This window comes from Dermacentor variabilis, chromosome 4 (genome assembly GCF_050947875.1).
Source record: "Dermacentor variabilis isolate Ectoservices chromosome 4, ASM5094787v1, whole genome shotgun sequence".
Classification (NCBI taxonomy): Eukaryota; Metazoa; Arthropoda; class Arachnida; order Ixodida; family Ixodidae; genus Dermacentor; species Dermacentor variabilis.
In genome coordinates, this window is record NC_134571.1 from 79,717,454 (window position 1) to 79,738,360 (window position 20,907).

General features: G+C 44.5%; 1 protein-coding gene across 1 annotated transcript in view; it reads left to right on the forward strand.

The window, feature by feature from the left end:
• LOC142579407 (uncharacterized) overlaps positions 1–20,907 on the forward strand; it is a 135,862-nt gene that overhangs the window by 59,766 nt on the left and 55,189 nt on the right. The window contains exons 14-16 of the mRNA XM_075689553.1: positions 5,728–5,902; positions 6,779–6,916; positions 13,752–13,927. Of these exons, the coding sequence (XP_075545668.1) occupies positions 5,728–5,902; positions 6,779–6,916; positions 13,752–13,927 (489 nt within the window). The remainder of the gene's footprint in view (positions 1–5,727; positions 5,903–6,778; positions 6,917–13,751; positions 13,928–20,907) is intronic.

Sequence of the window (20,907 nt, forward strand, 5' to 3'; positions counted from 1 at the left end):
TTTTCCAAAGCTAACATGAGTCAAATACACAATATTTTAGTATAACAGCTTAATAGTTTCATTTTTTTACCAGTGACAATGTAATTGCAATGTTCCAACGTGTTAAAATAAGCCAACTTGGTAATAAATGCATGTGCATATCATTATTCGATATTCAATGCTAAATATTCATATTCTTTTCATATTAGAAAATTTTGATATTTGCACACCCCTAATCTTAACCCTTTCACCCAGTGACCCAAGTAGTCTACTCGCTTGGGCCCCTAGGTATGTGCTTGCTGCTGTCTTGCTAAGCAGGCAACGTGGGCGACTGGATATGTGCCCGAATAGACAAATTACTGCTAGCTGCTTCTGGCCTAGTAGACAACTTGGGCACTGGATATGCGCCACTGTGTAGGTGACTGAAGAGACAACTTCGGCGTTGAATAAATGTGCCAAGGTGACACAATAAGTATGTAGCCTTAAATATATTAAAGTGATATAGCACCTCATTCACAATAGACACCTCCGAGTTGACCATGGCCGCATGATGGTAAGCAGTTGCTACAAAGTTGCAGCCAGGATGCTAGATGTATGACAAGGTTTCGACTGTGGTGCAGTGGTTGCAAGCGTTACTGTGTCATGATGTCATTTGGAATTGTGGTTGGAAGCGAGATTGCTACATTGTGTGTCTGTAGTGGTAATACAGGGGTTGCTACATTGCTGTAATGCTAATCACATCAACAGGGATGGAAGTGCTGCCCTAATTGTGCCATCTTGCGCCAAATCATCGAGCTGCACCAACCTGCTCCAAAACACTAATTTCGAATGAAGTGGCCAAATTTAGCAGGATGTGCGTGTTCAGTGGCAACCACACAGCCACAGACATGCGTTGACTAGCTCTTATCCCTGCAATCTAAGGCTAAGCAATCCGCTTCAGTGTTGATGTCTTTGGAGTGTGGGTGTGTTTGGTGGCATAATTGTAACTAGGCTACAAGAAGATGACAATCGGTTTGTGCTATACAATGTGTTATGAATATTTTATAAAGGTGTTGCATGTTTGCGTACATGCAGACAAGCTAAAGATGATTCGAACTGGTGCTCATTTCATGGAGCAGTCGGGAAGGAAAGCCTCACAGAATGAATAAGGTCATGCAGTCTGCTGAGCGTTTTGTTAGCGTCTCAGCGTTTTTCATCAGTTTTGTTATATATTTCAGTATTCGATTTTGCACCCTATTGGTACATCTGCATCGATGAATCGGCAAACGCCGTGCATGTGACGTTCTAAATCCGTTTCGCATGTACACCACGTCTGGTTACCGGGATGATAGTGCTGCTCGCCAACAAATGACCAACTTGCTTTCATGAAACCCCTCGGTCACAAATATCCAATGGTAACTGCAACCATCACTCAAATTTGCACACAAGCTACACTATATTCTGCCAGGTCACACCATACAAAATCACGCTCTTGCCGCTGCAGAAAGCAAACCAAGAATGTAAAGTTTCGTATTTAGCCAACCTTAGTGGCCAAGTTGTGATCGTAATTAAATGTTTGTCAAAATCGCAAACCTCCGAAATTGTGTTCGCAGCAGTGATTTTGATGACACGACTTGCACAGATCGAGTCCAAAAATTTTTAATCAACCATTGTTCAGTGCACAAAATATCGGTTGCCGTTTTACAATGGCTTTATGGCACCTGTGGCACAACTGCAGATAAATCCGAATAATCGAGCTTATCCCAAGTATTGGTCGACGACGCAGTCCAGTAAGCCAGTGAACATTTTTATCCCTTTATTGTTTTCAAAAATATCTTTGAGCTTTTTCTTGGTAAGCTATGTCAAATATATTGGCAAATTTGCAATGATCAGTACATCACTTCGTATTTATTCTGCCGTATTCTGCTATCCTGACTGAAGTTCACCAAGAGTTAAGAATTACTTGAGAGCACTACGTGAACAGCATTCACTCTACCTTGATGGGTGTCGTCCATGGTGGCCACTGTGAATATTTCTCATTCATTGTGTATGAATATGTTTAATTAGCTAAATTTATAAAATTACCTCATCGATCATAAGTCAATTAAAACATTGTGAATGACGTTGACAAATGACCAATAACAGCATTTAAAACAGCCTAGGATTCATTAAGACTTTTTCTGACTAAAAAGATAGCCTGTGAAAAAAAAATATGCAGTGACAGTGACAATGCTTCCGCACATCAAAGATTGCATCAATCTTTACTTAAACCTCGTCAAATAGGGGCACTTGGAATGAGCAGCCGGGCTTTTTTCTCGCCACGTAAGCAGTTCTTGGCACGCATCGTCAGTCCTTATAGAATGTGAAGCAGTGAGATCTTACAACGGTTCTATAATCGAACCGTTACAAGACTGTGCCCCAGGTTGGCACATTCGTTATATACACAATGCACTGATGATGATGTTTACATCTGAGACCACATATGTTACTGGGTGCGAGGATGCGTTGTCACGTTGACAAAAAGAAAAACTGCCATGGTTGCTTAGTGGCTTTGGTGTTGGGCTGCTAAGCACGAGGTCGCGGGATTGAATCCCAGCCATGGCGGTCGCATTCCAATGGCAGCAAAATGCAAAAACACCCGTGTGCTAGACTTATGTGCACATTAAAGAACCCGAGGTGGTCCAAATTTCCAGAGTTTCCCACTACAGTTTGCTTCGTAATCAGATTGTGATTTTGGCACGTAAAACCCTACAGTTCAAAATAGTAATAATAAAAAATTTTGCTGGTCCTTTATTTTCTTTCTTTTTTTAAGGAAAGAAGGATCACACAAGACCTAGGCTGCTGTATATGCTGTTATCGGTAATTTCTCAGCGAATTCCACAACTTTTGCATTGACACCTTATTGAATATGTAAGGTAATAAATAAATGTTAGTTCATTAAAATTAAATATTAGTTGCTTGTTCACAATTAAAAAAAACTCGGTCTAGCATTAAAGCTAGCCTGTCAGCATAGCTTGGGCGCTGTTCACAGAAAGCCCTAGGTTATTTTTTCTTGGGCACATTTAGTTGGCACATTTGGAATGTAATTTAATGCTGGTTTCTGAGAAACCTGTGTGGGCTTCCTTTGTAGCTTCATGCTACAGTCGGGCGGATGACAATTTCTCCCCGTCATAAATTTTGCTTGCCTTGCAGGCTTCTGCAGAACTGATCTACCGTAACCTAATAGTGTTCTGCAAAATCAAAATCAAATAAGGAACATGTTTTCTTCCATATGTCTGTATTTCTCTCACATTGACATTTACCAAGCTGCTCCAAAATGAATACTTACTGCTCCAGAACTTACAATTCCTGCTCCAAACCTGCTCCAGAGTGACAAATTTGCTGCTCCAAGAGCTGCTCCGAAACGTCAGCTGTTTCCATCCCTGCGTTAACATCGACATTCGTCATGAGATGGGTTCTGCCAGAATTTCCTAGTATGTTGGATTTGAAAAGGATCAGAAATTGAAAGCAATCCACTCATTGTGTAGCTGTCTTCAGAATATTTAAACAGTCGACAATATAAACCCTGGCGTATAAATTTGAAAAGTTGGGATTGGGAGGCTGCATGTCGCAGATGTGGCGAGGTGTACTTTAGGCCACTGTGCACAAAAGTCACATTTGGTGTGGTGTATGAAAGATGAGTAGAGCTGCCACCCTCTTTTGTCACATTATTTTACTATGGGCAAGCCAGAAAACTTCACATTCAGCCCACAATTCTAGAGATCATGCTGGCGGCCATTGCTAGAGCATTGTGCACTCCCGTTATGTTGTGTCCTTCAAGTGGTCATCTGCTGCTTTCAGGGTGTCTACCAACCGGGAAAACTGGGAATTATCAGGGATATTGTGTAGTCTGGAAATACTCAGGGAAAGCACGGGGAATTCGTGCTTATATCAGGGAAAACTAGCTGTGATTTTATTGAAAGGGACTGAAAGTCGTGGTAATGCTGGCCTGAGTAACAGAGAGGAATCGCAACGAATAGTCTTTGACGCCATGTTGTCGGCTGGAGGAGTTGCCAGTGTACAGTCAACAACCGACTTTCCGGATGTCCGATAATTCGGATGGCTTCGTGGCATAACCCACAGAGTCAATATATTAGAATGTCTCTGAAAACTTATCTGAAATTTCGGATGCATGAACCCTTGGCCGTCCAATTTTCCGGACTTTTTGCTGTGACCGCAGGTCCGAAATTGCATTAATCAAAGCCACCATCACTGCCGTTTTGATTACCTCGCCTCCTCGAATCGGCGCTCTCGCACGCAGATCCACTGGCAGCCATAGCCACCACTGCATAAACGCTAGGCCTTGCTGCTTAGACATTCGCTCTTAAGATTCTTGCCGTTGGGTGTCATGTTTTTCATTGAAAGAATTCGCCGCTACCACTAGTGGCACCAACTTCATGGTCCTCGCGATTGGCTTCGAAGCTCGGAAAGCATGGTGCGTTGCATAATGCCAGGTCCAGAAAGTCAGCGTATTCTCAATACAGAAATGTTACGCTGTGAAGCATACACAAAAGTATTGCGGTGAAGCATAACAAGCGTGGGAAGGGTCAATCGTCACAGTACACAGTATGTATTCCTTAATTATACATGCACGTACCTGCCATCTCCTGTCACAATACGAGCACTTATTTGGCTAATAAATGTACTGGCGGGCCTTCAGAGCCTTTTCAGATGGGCCTGTAGTGATTTGAGCCCTTAGGGGCAGTAAAAGACATGCATTCATATTAACTGCCCGATTATTCAGACGTTTTCGCGGCCCCTAGGGAGACCTAAAATTGGACGTTGACTGAACGACTGGTGAAGAGCATGCTTCAAGTAGTTTGTGGGGTGAACGTGCAGCGGAAGGGGGACGAGAACACAAAGGACCTACGCATTGAGGAATGAACGGGAAAGGAAGCATGCTGCCGCTTTAAAGCAGTGTGAGCTCAAAAAACGAAGTGTTGGCTGATGCCAAGGTGCAGGTGTCCCTCATCCAAACCAAATTCTTTAAAGCTGTGAAACATAACACTGAGGATTTGCGCGCAGGCTGAGAGTATGTCAGGGCAGTTGAGGTTGACTTACCAGCTGTTACAAGAGAATCTCACTTGTGAGAAAGTTTGTACCTCATACCAGTGAGCTTGCTATCAGTTCCTAATAAGCTCATATATGCCGAAATAGCTAATATTTGAAAATGTTTGCCTCTGTGTGCATCTATTTTTTATTCGTATATGACAATGGTCGACTCGATCTGCAAACCATTTTTTTTTATTTTATTTGCTGTGCATTTTACAACCCCCTGCCTTCTGTTTTCTTTTGAAATAAAATAAATGGTACTCCTTACTATTCAAACTGAATTAAGTCGTTTTTTTTTTTTTTTAGCTTGCTTGCTAGAGAGTGACAGCATTTCACGACATGGTGTCTGCCTGTCTGGACATAAAACAAAGTTTTGGGTCACTCTGGGAACTTTACAAAGGCATTCAGGGAAAACCTGGAAAGCTCAGGGAATTTGGAAATGTCAACTTGGTATACACCCTGTGCTTTGGTTGCTTTGCTGTTATACAAATCTTTTTTTTCTTTTCTTTTTTTTTTTGTGCAAATATTTCTGCTGCATGGTACCCCAGTAATTCTGGGAGAAAAAGAAGATATTTCACACTGTATTTTAACACACTGACAGATTCTGGAATGAAATCCTGCAACTTATCTACTTGAAGTTATGTAATGTTTTCTGGGTCAACATTTTTGCATATTCAGATATACGAGACATCTGCCATTAAAGTGAATACCGTGAGGCTGGAGGTTCTGGAAAGATGGCACAGGAAAGGTGGTGTGGCTATTGTTGGTTACGATATGTTTCGTCGGCTTGTAAGTGCAAGAGGAAAAGGCAGGAAACTTCAGGAGCGCTTGAGGAAAGTGCTGCTTGATCCAGGTAAGTGCTTTGTCCCCCTTTCTTTTGCATTTTTACCTTGTGCCATGTACCTCTAATAGCCATGCACCAACTAGCCTCGCATAGTATGCTCTCGGTGTGCTTACCTTATAATGCGTACAGTTGGTGGGAAGTCAGTGGGGTACAGTAACATTAATGCAGATGCATCATTGCAATTTGCTCTGTTGAGCAGTTGTGCTTCATTTTTTTTTCAAGTTTTTCACATTGTCGTCATTTTTTTTTTAAGTTGATGCAAAACGCCGCCCTTCAAGTTGTGGTCGTGGAATTCTGTCTTGGAGTTCACATTTTAGCGTTCAGCATGTTTCACTACATAGGTTGTCCTTGATAATGCTTGGCATTGGGCTGACTGCTGAATTTGCTCCCAATTTCTGCTGTGCTGACTATCCTTTATAGAGAAATCAATGCTTCGATTGCTTCACAGTATTTTTGGGCTTATATTGCCCATTGAAAAGGCCAGTATAGCAGCTTAGTGAAATAGCTTCTGTAGTACTGTCGATATTCATTAATTAGACGCTGATGAGACTGACAAAATTGGCCGAATCATTCAGCAGGTCAAATTAAACATTTAAGAGGCAGAAGAAGATATGTTGAAACAAGACAGATGCTGCCTCTATTGGGGTCATCATTGGTGTCAGGCACATGTACGCTGACCAGTCGTTTGAATTATGCTGTGAAGGCCAATTTTAGGATTGAAATAGCCAAATTTTAGGCCCATAGAAATGTATGGAGGCTGACTGGGACCTTCAATTGGGCTAAAATTAACTAAATAATTGAATTAATCATAGCCAAATTAACAAAAGTCTACTGTGCTATCTACTCATTTATGTTTCGCACACCCATCTCAAAAAACGTTGGCAGGACCAAGCATGGTGGTTTGTGATGAAGGACATGTGTTGAAGAATGACACCACTGGCTTGTCTAAGGCAATGAGTGAATTGAGGACTGGCCGGAGGATTGTGCTGACTGGAACCCCCTTGCAGAACAACCTGCAAGAATGTAAGTTGGATTTCAATCAAGCATGTACAGGGTTTATTTGCAGGGATTCCTGGTGTACTTAAACAATAACAGATGCTGCAGTCACTCTTATTGTGAAGCTCAATCTGTAGTGGTTAGTGCATACACAAGATATTAGATCATTTGAAATTAGTATTTGCAGTGGTGGTCCAGCTGTGCCATTTGTGCCATTTTGCTACAATAGACTTGCCTGCTCCGGGCTGTGCCCACTCAAGTGCCATTTGCACCATCTGCACGAAAGTGCAGTATCTTCACATTTTAACAGCAATGCAATGTTTTCAGTAGGGTTATGCAACTACAGTCAACGACCGATTTTCTGGACGGCCGAATTTTTGGACATGCCCTGTAACTCGGACGCTTTGCGGCACCGCCACAGTACCCCATAGAGTCAGTGTATAAGAAAGTCTGAAATTTCGGACGCAAGACCCCTTAGCCGTTGGATTTTTCATACTTTTTGCCACGCCCGCAGGTCCGAAACGGCATTGATCGAAGCCACCACTGCTGCCAATTTAATTGCCTCGCCACCTCGAACAGGCGCTCACACACAGATCCACTGGTAGCCGTAGCCACCACCGCGGCAACGCGAGGCCTAGCTACTTTAACATTCGCTGCCAAGCTTCTTGCTGTTCGGTCTACAAAAACCTACAAAATTTTATTGTTTACAAAATTAATTTCTTTGCCTACCCAAATAAAAATGTTGCAACACACCATGCATGGTATACCGTCCATGGGAAGGCAAGCTTAATTGGTCGTTGTTGACTTTGTGCCCTGCTTCACTGTTCAGCAGCACTTACTGATTGCACAGTAATAACAAGTTTTGCCAAATGGCTACAGATTAATGCTGTGCTTTTCCAAGTGTTTCAAAAGTATCAGTTTTTCTGCTCCAAAACTGCTCCATAAGACTGGTGTGGCTGCTCCTAAACTGCTCGTGAACGACATTTTTCCTGCTCTAACAATTGCTCCAAATCCTAAACTGGCTGGACCACTTCTGTGTTTGTTATTTAGCTGACACTGCAAATAAATAACAATAAGCATGTTGGAGTACATTAATATTTGTATTCTATTCAAAATCTGTGTGTATTCTAATATTTTTGATCATTCGATTGCATATGAATATTCAAAACAAATCGAATATATTGGTGGCTGTGCTGTCGCAAGCACAGTTCTTAGCATTTGCTTCTATCTAATCTGGGAATGTGTGTCTGATTTTATGCTGAATTTTGCGATAATTTCATGCTGCTGGGTGAAATTATGCCTATAAAGTGCACTCAACCACTTGACATTGTGGGAAAGCCAGCTTCTCAGTAGCAAGGGGCACAAGTTTGCGGACAGCAAGGGTGCACTCTTTTGCAGCACCACCTACAATCCTGAGCATATGGCTTGACAGCAGATGCAATGAGTGACAGCTTGCACAGTGTTATATGCCTCTGAGTTTATGGGAACTTGATCTATAGTAAGGCACAAGTTGGCGAGAACAGAGAGCTAGTGGCAATCATTTAATTTTCCAAGTTAATTATTCAATTTCCTAAGCTAACATCAGCCAGATACCCATTCATTTAGTATCATGGCGTGGTAGTCTAATTTCCTTCCATTGAAAATGTAATTGCAATGTTCCAACTGTTTAAAATAACCAAACTTGCTATTAAATGCATGTGCATATTATTATGCATATTCTATTCAATATTTGAAGCTAAGTACTATTTGTATTTGATTCATGTTCAAAACTTTTGATATTCGTACATCCTTGCTTACAGTGTAACCACTTATTGTGCAGGACCTGATGTAATGCAGTCTTGTTCGAGTCTCGTTTATCTTCTCATAGACTTCAATGTATATGCATATACCACCTATAGTGCAGTCGCAAATGCATTTCGCATTTGCTCGTTGCCATGCGAGTCAGTGCGAAGTGCAGATATCATGTGCACGACCTTGGCTTCTCAATGCTGTAGGTTTAACCTGTATTCCACAAATTCATCTGTTCGGAATGTTGTCCACATGCGGGCTTTCATCGTTCTACCAGTATGCGCACATAACTTTTGCTATAGACGTTCACGGTATTTTCCGAGTAATCGCCCATGAGTCCCGCTTTACACATGCTGCCATTAGTGCAGCCTGTGCACACGATCTTGTGCCATATCAATGTGTATTTGGCTATGGCTGGAAACCTACAGCAAGGGTGAGCTTCTCGTGACTGCATGTTGCCCTATGCCCCCCCACCGATTTGGCCTAAGCGCTGTCTTGCCGAGAGTCAATGGCCAAAGTTGCAGTTTGGTGAAAAGCCAATGAAATGTTTTGTAGTTGCTGTATGGCAATTGGAAAAATGGAGGAACCACTTTGCTAACAAAAGTGAGGGCACATTCCACTCGTTTGCTTTGATTCTCAGACATACGTGGGTGCTTGGTCTACATATGTTGCATGAACATGCCATTGAAAAGCGGTTTTGGTTAAAATGTGGTACCGCTTATAGTGCAGAAATGTGCTACTCTGGCAACATATCATAAGCGGTATACACTGTACTCTTATTCCATGTCTTATTTTCCACTTAAAACTAGGGGTTTGCAAATACCAAATAGTAGATTTCAAATTGAATATCAGAAAATTTGACACAAACTTTTATGCTTCTAAATTTTGTGCAAAAAGCAGTGTTGCACATGCTGAAGAGGCTAATTATCTAAGAGGCTAATTTATTATCAAAATATCTACAGAGGTTCCACAGCTACCCTAATTCTCCACAAGAAAAGTAGGAAGATACCTATAAAGGTACCTATAAGAGGTGCAGCGGTGGCGTAGAGGTAGAGCATCTGCCTCGTGTGCAAGAGACCCGTGGTTCGAATCCCGGTGCCGTGCAATTTACCACCGGATTAAAAAAAAGAAAAAAATAAATCCGTGTTGGTAAAATTGCATAAACAGGCCTGGAGTTCGGCCTGATCCCGGTGACTAGAACCGGTAACGCACTCCCTCACCAGAGCAGGATTGGCCACCCTGGTGCAGTACTTGGCCACAATCTCCTATATGAATACACGATACCTATAAAGAAAGCGGTCAGACAAGGAGACACAATCTTTCTAATGCTGTTCACTGTGTGTTTGGAAGAAGTATCAGGGTGTCTACCAACCGGGAAAAGTGGGAATTCTCAGGGATTTTGAATAGTCTGGAAATGAAATACTCAGGGAAAACTCAGGGAATTTGTGCTTCTATCAGGGAAAATTAGCTGTAATTTTATTGAAAGGGAATGAAAGTCGCTGTAATGCTGGCTCACGTAACAGAGAGGGATCATAACGAATCGTCTTTTGATGCCATGTCATCTGCTGGAGGAGTTGCCAGTTTACAGTCAATGGCCGACTTTCTGGACGCCCAACGGCTTCGCGGCACCATCACATACCCCATAGAGTCAACATCTAAGAACATCTGAAATTTCTGACGCAAGAGCCCTTTGCCGTCGGATTTTCCGGACTTTTTGCTGTGACCGCAGGTCCAGAATGGCATTAATCAAAGCCACCTCTGCCGTCTTTTTTGATTACCTCGCCGCCGTCATAAACACTAGGCCTAGCTGCTTCAACGTTCATTATTAAGCTTCTTGCTGTTCAGCACCATGTTTTTCATTGGAAGAATTTGCCGCTGTAAGCAATGGCACTGACTCCGTCTTTGTGGTCCTTGCGATTGGCTTCGAAGCTCGGAAAGTATGGCGCGTTGCATAATGCCGGTTCCCAAAACTCAACTTTGCCTCAATACGGAAGTGTTAAGCGGTGAAGCATAACAAGCGTGGGAAGTGGCAATTGTCACGGGACCCAGTATCTATTCCTTAATTGTACACGCGTCCATTCGCCATTTCCTGTCACAGTTCAGGCATTGATATGCCTAATAAGCGTGCTGGTAGGCATTTTCGAATGTTCCTGTGGTGATTTCAGCCTTTAATGGCAGTAAAAGACATGCATTCATTTTTTCGGACTGCCCGACTTTATGAACGTTTTCGCGGCCCTTAGGGAGTCCGAAACATTGTACGTTGACTGTACAGTTGGCGAAGAAAGTGCTTCAAATGGTCCGTGGGGCGAACGCGCGGTGGAAGGAGGGTGAAAACAGAAAGGACGTATGCATTGAGTAATGAACGGGAATGGAAGCCTTCGGCCGCTTTTTTCAAGGAGCTTGAGCTCAAAAAACAGTGTTGGCTGATGCAGGAATGCAGGTGTCCCTTATCCAAACCGAAATAAACTCTTTAAAGCAGTGAAACGCAACACTGAGGCATTGTGCGCGGTCTGAGAGTATGTCAGGAGTGTTGAGGTCAATACAACAGCTCTTGAGCATCTCATTTGTGACAAATTTCGGGCCTCACGCCAATGAGCTTGCTATAAAGCGATAAAAGTAGCTTATATTACCTTCAGTCACGGCATCCACATTTGTAGACACAACCTGTTTTTGCTATTTTTATACAGTGATAGCAAGGAATAGAGCATGAACATTAAGCTTACGGTAAATTGAGGATTCTGGTAACCTAAATTACTTCCATTTTGCTCCTGAATGATATGTATTGTTACAGAATATCGCTTTGGTGAAGACACTGCCATGTTTTATGTGACGCTTGATGTGGGGCATGTTGGTACCAGCCTTGAAATATATATATATTTTTTTCTTTGTTGAAATGCTTGAGGTTAATGACTTGTGCATGTAATTTAAGCGGGGGATTTAATACTTTTGATGAAGCGTAGCATGACTTACTTTATAATATTCAAATATTTAGTTACTCTGTAATCTTAATGACTCATCATAAAATGCTCAGAGTCGTTCTATCACCTTGATTTGCTTTCAGTGGAGTCTCAAGCACCACCTGTGTTTCACGCATATGTATCAACAGTCGATCATAATTCGTGACTGAAGTAGATATTCGAAAACATTTGTTTATGTATGCATCTCGTTTTTGTTCGTATTTGAGAATGTTCCACTCGATTTGCAATGAGTTTTACCACATTTTCCAAAGATATTTTGTTGCGCTGTGCATTTTACTAACCCGTCGTTTCAGATTTCTTAAAATAAAATAAATGATACTCCCTGCTATTCAAACTGGATTAAGTCGCTTTTTAGCATGCTTACTAGAGAGTGACACCATTGAGTGACGTAGTGTCAGCCTGTCTTGACATAAAACAAAGTTCTGTGTCACTCAGGGAATTTCGCAAATGCACTCAGGGAAAACCTGGAAAACGTAAGAAATTTGGGAATGTCAACTTGGTAGACACCTTGAGTATTCAAGCTATTAAACTGGGAAGGCTTAGGAGTAAGGATCAACGGCGAATATCGCAGCAACCATCGGTTTGCAGATGATATTCTCCTGTTCAGTAACACAGGAGACGAGTTACAACAAATAATTGAGTACCTTAACAGAGAGTAGAAGAATGAGGTTGAAGATTAATATGCAGAAGACAAAGATAATGATCAATAGCCGGGCAAGGGAACAAGAGTTCAGGATCGCCAGTCAGCCTCTAGAATCTGTGAACGAGTACGTTTACCTAGGTCAATTACTTGCAAGGGACCCTGATCATGAGAAGGAAATTTACAGAAAAGTAAGCATGTGTTTGAGTGCATTCGGCAGACGTTGTCAGATCCTGAGTGGAAGCTTACCATTATCATTAAAAAGAAAAGTGTGCAATCAATGCATTCTACCGGTGCTGACATACGAGGCAGAGACTTGGAGACTGACAAAGAAGCTCGAGAACAAGTTAAGGACTGCACAAAGAGCGATGGAACGAAGATTGCTAGGCATAACGTTGAGAGACAGGAAGAGAGTGGTGTGGATCAGAGAGCAAATGGAGATAGACCATATTCAAATTGACATTGAAAGAAAGAAATGGAGCTGTGCAGGTCAGGTAGTGTGCAGGTTGAATAACTGATGGACCATTAGGGTTGCAGAATGGGTGCCAAGGAAAGCGCAGTCCAGGACAGCAGAATACTAGACGGGCAATGAAATTAGGAAATTCTTGGGCTCTAGTTCAAATCGATTGGCGCAAAACAGGGGTAATTGGAGATCGCAGGGAGAGGCCTTCGTCCTGCAGTGGACATAAGATAGACTTATGATGATGATGATGATGATGATGATGATGATGATGATGATGATGATTACGTGGGAGCTCCAGAGTCAGTAGCTACCACTTGTCAGTGCTCTCATAATAAAGTGGCTGAAGAAATAAAGCCTTGTTTAAGTGTAACAGTTGTATTCCCCACATGCTACAATTCACAGCTACCATATTTGCATGGTTGTAACGCCAAGTTCTTTTTCCAAAATTACCAGCCTAATAAAACTCCCTGAGTTATACCAATCTGCGTTATGGTTTAAACACAACACAAGTTTTGCTCTTGTAAATGCAGCAAGCTCAGCTGTCAGGCCATTAAGCTGTGTGGGAAAGACAATCAGGGGCAGGTGTGGGCCTCTGAACTGAGAGAACGTAGCTCGAGCAATGAAAGGGTGTTGGGTAAATGGCGCAAAGGGCTGTCATAAAATTAGTAACGCTCATCTAGGGGCTTAAGGCCCAAGTTCCAAACCTACTACAATGACACTGGTCAACGAGGCCTGTTAGCAGCAAATGCCTTGATGCATGCATATCTGGTCCATCAGCGCAGCACATTGTACTCCTGTAAAAATGAAGAGTGCTTCGTTGAAGTGATGTGGGCTAAACTTAAGTACTCTTAAATTATAGGTGTACGAGCAAGCATTGGTTAGCTTGTAATGCCATCATTGTGTGCTTCTGCTAGTGTATTTTTATTAGTGCTGTAAAACTCGAGGCCTCCTGACATTTAGGTCTCTTGATGTTCACATTTCTTTTTATTCCAGATCACTGTATGGTGAGCTTTGTTAAGCCAGGTCTCCTAGGAACCAAGAATGAGTTCCGGAACCGATTTGTGAACCCTATTGCCAATGGAGCGTGTGCAGACTCGACAGTTCATGACGTAAAACTGATGAAGAAAAGGGTCCACATTCTCCATCGCCTTCTGGACGGATGTGTGCAGGTGTGTGTCACATACGCAACACAATACTTCCGAGTTACTTATATTTTTTGGCATCACATACAACTGTACGCTGTTTCTTGTTGTTTGTGAAAATATTAAGACACTTTCATGCACTGCTGCATTTGACATGTGCTGCACATATAGTTGAGAAATTACACTGATGGCACATAACCAGAATAAAAAGCCAAAATAAGACCTTGTATGTGGAGACGAGCATTTACAGTGAAAGCTGAAAAGCACAAAAAAAATGAAAGGAAGAGATATTGACAGAAACTAAATTTTTATTAACCATAACAATAGCAATGTTTGAAGGCTGAGGAAAAAAAGACAAACAGGGAATGTGCACACAATTACCATAGCGACTTGTGCAAGCTTGTAGTTTCATCAAAACTTTTCGGCAGAATGTATTCCACGATGAATGTCTAAGTTCATGCAATTAGCATTGAAGCAATATAGTGACACACCGTGTTGCCACCGCTGAAATGCATGGCTTATGAGTCATATATACAGCTAGGTTCCTCTCATGCGCATCCCTCTAGATGCGCAGAAAAGTCCACGCGTGCCATGTGTCGGAATATGTATATTCAGACGATTGTCTGAGTATACAATAGAACTTTGTTCATACGTTCATGAACGTACTACAGTAAAACCTCATTAAACCATGCCCACTTAAATAGTAGCTTCATTTTAAAAGTAGTAAAGTCATATCCCCGACTCTGTGGCCATTGAACATAATGCGTTTTGTATGTACATAAACCGTGCCAGCTTCTTGCATACGTATCGGTTAACAAGTTGTGTTTCCACTGTTTGTCGTGCAATCACGGCAGTACGTCATCCCCATCGGTGGCCTGGCAGAACAACAAGCCTCAGAGATCAGAACAGCCTCCAAGCACAAATGCAGAGGGAGCTTACAAGGGTGAAACCACATCAACATCAACATGATTTCAGCGCCGTGCAAGAGATCATTCTTTATTCTATGAGAAAGCTTTGTGGTGTCGTGCAAGCCAGGAGTCGTGTCATGCTGAAGCTCGGACAAAAGGCCATGTGCTTAGCATACGAGAAAAATTGGACATCATTCGTGCTATTGAACGTGACACAAAGAAGTCAGCGCTGGCACGCGAGTGGGATCTACCTTTATCTATGCCGTGTGGCATTTGTAATGCTAAGGAAAGGTTGCTTGGCAGTGCTCCTGCAACCGCGAAAATGTGTTGCCTAGTAATGTCACTTTTTCCTGATGTGGAGGAGGCGCTGGTGAAGTGGTTAAAAGCAGCGTGGTCGAAAAACTTGCTGTTAGCGGACTCCTACTTGTGGAGAAGTGCCTGGTTTTCGCTTCGCAGATGAACCATGACGACTTAGTATGCAGCAATGGCTGGCTGGAGAGGTTTAAGTCAAGGCACGGCATAAACACAAGAACCATTTCGGGAGAAGGTGCCGCTGGCAACGGGGATGGTGCAGAACAATAGCAAAATGGTCAGCTGAGGCACATCTTGACAGACTACTTGCCCTACAATATCTTCAACGTGGATGAGTCGGCCCTGTTCTTCAAGCTGCTGCCAAACAGGACGCTTGCGTTTAAAGATGAGACATGCACCAGCAGCAAGCATGCCAAGGACAGGATTTCAGTTGCATTCGGAGTTAACGTGTCGGGAATTGAAAAACTTCCACTTCTCGTGATTGGGAAGTCGGCCAAGCCTAGATGTCACAAAGGCACCCAATTGCCATCTGGACTCATCTGCCACAGCAATATGAAAGCGTGGATGAGTTCAAAACTTTTTGAGGAGTACATGCCCCTCAATAACTGCTGTTTTGTGGCGAAGAACAGAAGAATTGTTATCTTGGATAATGCGATGGTGCACATCACGCTTGATAACCTTACGGCTGTGAAGTTGGCATTTCTGCCTCCTGATACCACAGCGATTGCTCAGCGCTTGGACCAAGGTGTTGTCGGAGCTAATGCGAGAAGGACCCAGTTCTGGCAATGTTGGGTTTTGAACTGTTCTGTTTTTATTTTTTATATCACACTGCTATATCGCCTCCCTCTTGACGGGCGCTGCACATGGAGTGAGTCGTGGCCTGTGGCGCGGGCCTGGGGCAAGGGGGGCTACAGTCTCATTCGGGCTGTGAAACAGCTCTACAGAAAGAATCTGCTGTGCAGAATTCTTGTAGCCCTTGAATGTGGCAAGGCTGTTTCAATTAACCTGCAAGGCGCAATTCACCTGCTGAAATACTGTGGCGGCAGGTTGAATTGGCCACATTGCAGAACTGGTTCAAGCGTGCTGGCTTCACATTATGTGCGGGTGATGCAGAGGATGCTAGTGACACCGTCCACCAGTCTTCTGACACCATTGACCAAGCTGGTGAAACCCTGCTCGCTGAAGTGGTGGAGCAGCACAGTGTTACAGAAAGCATTTCTTTCACAGACTTCAGAGACATCGACAGCGAAGTTCAGACTTCTGCAGACATGTCTGACGAAGCCATCGTTGCCTCTGTTGTTGCCAAAGTGTCGCCTAACAACAGCGATGCAGACGACACAGAAAGCGACAGTACAGGCGATTCAGGCCTGAGAGTGGCAGAACCTGCACGTTATGTCAGCCTCATGCGGGTGTTTGCCGAGAAGAGAGGGCTGGCGGAAAAGCTGGCTCGTGGCTTAAGTGAGTTAGAGGCCGCTGTCGTCACTGCTAGGCCGCTGTGGCATGAAACAAAAATAACAGACTTTTGTCACGCAAAATGAATAAATACTGTATGTTTTTTGCCCTTTCATCACACTCTGAGTTCTATTTTTTATAGGTAAGTGGGCAGTCTTACGCTATTTTGGCTAAGCAGTACTACCGTTTGGTACGTACTCTTCTTGAGCTCTGGCCAACTATGGTTTAACGAGGTTTCACTGCAATTGGGAAAATGTAAGATGTGAAGTCACTAAAAAATTTGGCAAACTGACTTGTAATGTGAAGTGTTGCGCGAATAGTTGCAGCGCGAGACGCCAACGCACGCTGATCCGGTGTGGCCCGAGTGATGCAATGTGCACATTGTTTTTGCAGTTTCATCAACCTTACGTTTGCGCTCCTCGAATTCAGCCTGGGTTCTTTTTGGTGGAGTGTTTTGGTGGGAAGTTTTGACATGCCCACTTGGCACAAATCGTTGCTACACAGGACGCTAAGGCGTGGGGAGCTTGTGGGGTCTATGGGACCCAAGATGCGCATCATTGTTTTAAGACGGTGATAGGGAACCAAAACAAAATCAAGCTGATGGCCATCTGAATACAATGCACCGATGCCCACAGAGCAAAACATTATGCTCACTGCAGGCTTCCCGCTGCAAGGAATGGTGCGTTTGAGTTATCACCTGTTAAAAGCATGCAGTATGCTTTCAGCAGCACTATGCCACACACGGTGCGAGCCAGATAGGTAAAGATGCAGTGGGCAGGCAGCGATAGCGGTGAATGGCAGCATGTAATAACACGCGATGAGATTTGCTGGTACCGGAATTGGCATTTTGGCGTGGTGGCATTTTCATGTGACGCGGGCGGGTGAGTACAGTAGGGAAGTCGCCGTTGTGAGCGTCTACTGCCCTCAATCTTGTGTGTCTCGTACCTTTTCATGTTGACATGGGATCTAGCAGCTGGAAAACGTATGACATAGTCGCAGATAAAATGAAGTGCAACTAGTGCTTTTTTTTTTTTTTTTTTGTATAAACAGTTGAATCTCGATAATTTGAACTCGAAAGGGCTCGAAAGAAAGTTCGAATTAAAAGAAGAACTTGCTTTTGAAGTATTCATACACCGTAGCACTATGCACGAACGGTGGGAATCATGAAATATCGTGGTGCGCATGCACACAGCAAGTGACGACCACGAAACTTCGCACGCTGGCCCCAACACTTGCTTCCCGATAACGGCAGAAAATGAAACTTCAAGAAGCAGGCTAAGCTGGCGGCGTCAACACAGGTGCAGAGGCGGGCCCGCGGGGACTGTTGAAGATGAGATAGTTACGAGCGAGTTGAGAGGGAGGGCGAAGGGAGCGTAGTTGCAAGGAAGGGCAGGAAGGAAACTGATTTGCTTTCCCACCAGCTTGCTGGATGGTACTAATTACCTCTGCCACCTACTGCCACCGAAGCAGTGGAATTGCCGAGACTGGATTGCGCCTCCACTGCTGCTTCCCTCTGCATGCTCGCTTGTTCTTCCTTCGTCTGCTGACAGATCTGCACTGTGTACCTTTGTTCTGCAATCTTAATGCGAGTCGTGTCTTATCAAGGTGATGAAGTCGTTGCCGCTGATCATAATTATGTTGGTGTGCTCTCTTCTGTTGCGGCATCCCACATTCAAAAGACAAGAAGAATGAGGTACTGGGTGTCGCCTGTGTGTCCTCGGATTCAAGGTCTGTCTAGTTGTCTCCAACAACCTTTCCATCGGGACGTCTAAATTTAGGCACGTCATTGTCAAAATCAAGCATGAACGAGACCAACCAGGCCAACCAAAACAAGCGTGAGCATGAGCTGATGCAAGCAGACAATAGTGCGAAACAAGCGGTCGGGCGGGTCCACATGATACCAGTGTCCCGCGCGTACGTCACTGTAGGGGCCACTCTTTTTAGTCTCCTCCGCTAGCGGTTCGCTTGCCACTGAGAGGCCCCGAAAAATCCGCCTAAGACCGAACCCTCCCGTGGCACGCGTTTTGCCTCTAGTGTAGCTGGGCCATTATGGCGCGACACAGAAATGGCGACCTTGGCATTTGAGAGAGGGTAAAATTTCTGCCACGGTTTTCTTTTTCTCGCGCGTGGCATTGAGGGGTTTCTCCTAAGCCTTTCCTCTATGGTGGAGTCAGAGCAATGCTGGTCGGAGGCACCGCTGTATGATTTGGTGCGCTGCTGACATAATTGTTCGAGCGCAGTATGTTTGAATTGACCATCACAAATGCTTGCGCATTTAAATTACCGGCCATTTTCGCCCATTTTAATACATGCAACTTTGACGAGACCACGGTGTCAGTTCAAATAAACCGGAAGTTCAAATTAAGCGTGTTTGAATTAAGGAGATGCGACTGTATATATTGTGGAGATTGAGGAATGCACTGGCACTCACCTATTGTGCCATCCCTATGCCTCTGCCCCGTTCCCCTCGTGACGGTTGTCGGCGGTGGCACTCCACTCGCAATGGATTGCGGTGGGGGCGCTCGCATTGTGGGGATAACCGTTTTGGCTCCTCCCGACGGCAGCGCTGGTCTCTTACTTGCGGGACAGCACTGCTACATACATGCTTTCCCCTTGTCTGCCGACACCTTTGTGACTAGGACTTGAGCTTGCGCATAGTGCCTTTGCTCGTGTGGGGAGCGCATACGTTGGGTTGATACTTTTCGGATGCTAAGCCGTAGAACTGGTACCTAGTGCTCGCGCAAGGTTGTACCACGCCGAGCTGCACTTTTCGGAGGCCCAAGCTGAAGGAGATTGCCCAAGCTCTCGCGAGTTGGCCCATTGGTTATCGCGAGAGCAAGTAGTATAGCTGCCGGAACTTTTCCTAGTGGCAAGTACCAGCTCGAGCCTGTGCTCTCGCACGTGGTTTAGGGGCGCCCCTGTCTGTATTTTCACCCTTGGTGCATGACTCCTTTTGTTCTCATACCACGTCGGGGCCAGGCATTTTTGCATTGTTGGTTGCCACCAAAGACAATACAGTCGACTCCCGATAATTTGAAGCCGCTTAATTGGAATTTTCGGTTAATTAGAAATGAAGTGCTGGTCCCGTAAGTTTTGCATGTAATCCTATAGAAGAAATCACTCGATAATTCGAAGTCCTCATCCAGTAATATTGTTTAATTGGAAGTTAATTTTCAGCCGAGATCCTCGAGGTGACCGTCATTCTTTGGTAGAATGTGCAATTTTTCAAGTGTTGCAACAGTTCCCTGCTCCGCGTTGGCGTCCTCGCCACCGCAGCCGTCCGGAACGCCATCCTTCTTGGAGCGGTGCGATTATCCATTGCTACCACTGCCGTGGCCTCCGCGATCAACTCCAGCAGGAGGCAAAGTGGCTCCCGCCGGAGGCCACGCGCGGCTGCCGCGCGTGGCCGGAGCTGATCATGGAGGCAACGCGGGTGCCATAGGTGCATGCAGCGCTGCATACTGGCAGTGGCAAGATTGTGAGAGATTCAGCGTGCGCAGCGTATGTCAAGGCGTGTGTTGGTCGAGCGCCTTTGCGCGGGTAGCTCGTAGGCTAGGTTGTTCCACGGGTGATTCGGAATTGACTGTACCTAGTCGCGCAGTTTATAGCCATGGCAAACCGTGGCTCTTATCGCACGCTTGACCTGGCAACGAAAGTCGAGGTTTTGAAGGAAGTTGAGAAGGGAGGTGCTGCCAAACAAGACATAGCGCGGAAGTACGGAATCAAGCCGAACACGCTCTCAAACTACATCAAGAACAAGCGCACAATAATGGATGCATTTGAGAACGACAAGTTCAAGACTTCTCGGAAGCGAATGCGCACCGGCGCTTACCCAGAGTTGGAGAAGGCTCTGCTGGTTTGGATTAGGGAGGCCAGGAGCAACAAACTTCCTCTCAGCGGAGACATCGTTGCGATGAAAGCCCGAACGCTTGCAGCAATGTTGGGGATCTATGACTTCGTTTCGTCAGATGGATGGCTGATGCGCTTTAAAGATCGCCATGACCTGGTTTTCAAGAGCGTGTGTGGTGAAAAGGCGTCCGTTAACCAGGAAACATGCGCCACGTGGAAGGACGGAAAGCTGCGTGAACATCTCGCCGAATACAGACCGGAAGACATCTTCAATGCAGATGAGACTGCACTCTTCTATCGGCTTCTACCAGAGAAGACCCTGACATTCAAGGACGACGACTGTGCTGGGGGCAAACGCAGCAAGGAGAGAGTGTCGGTGCTGATCGCGGCAAACATGACTGGCACAGAATGATGTCGGTTACTTGTGATCGGGAAAGCCGCGAAGCCGAGATGTTTTAAAGGCATGAAGACGCTGCCTGTGGACTA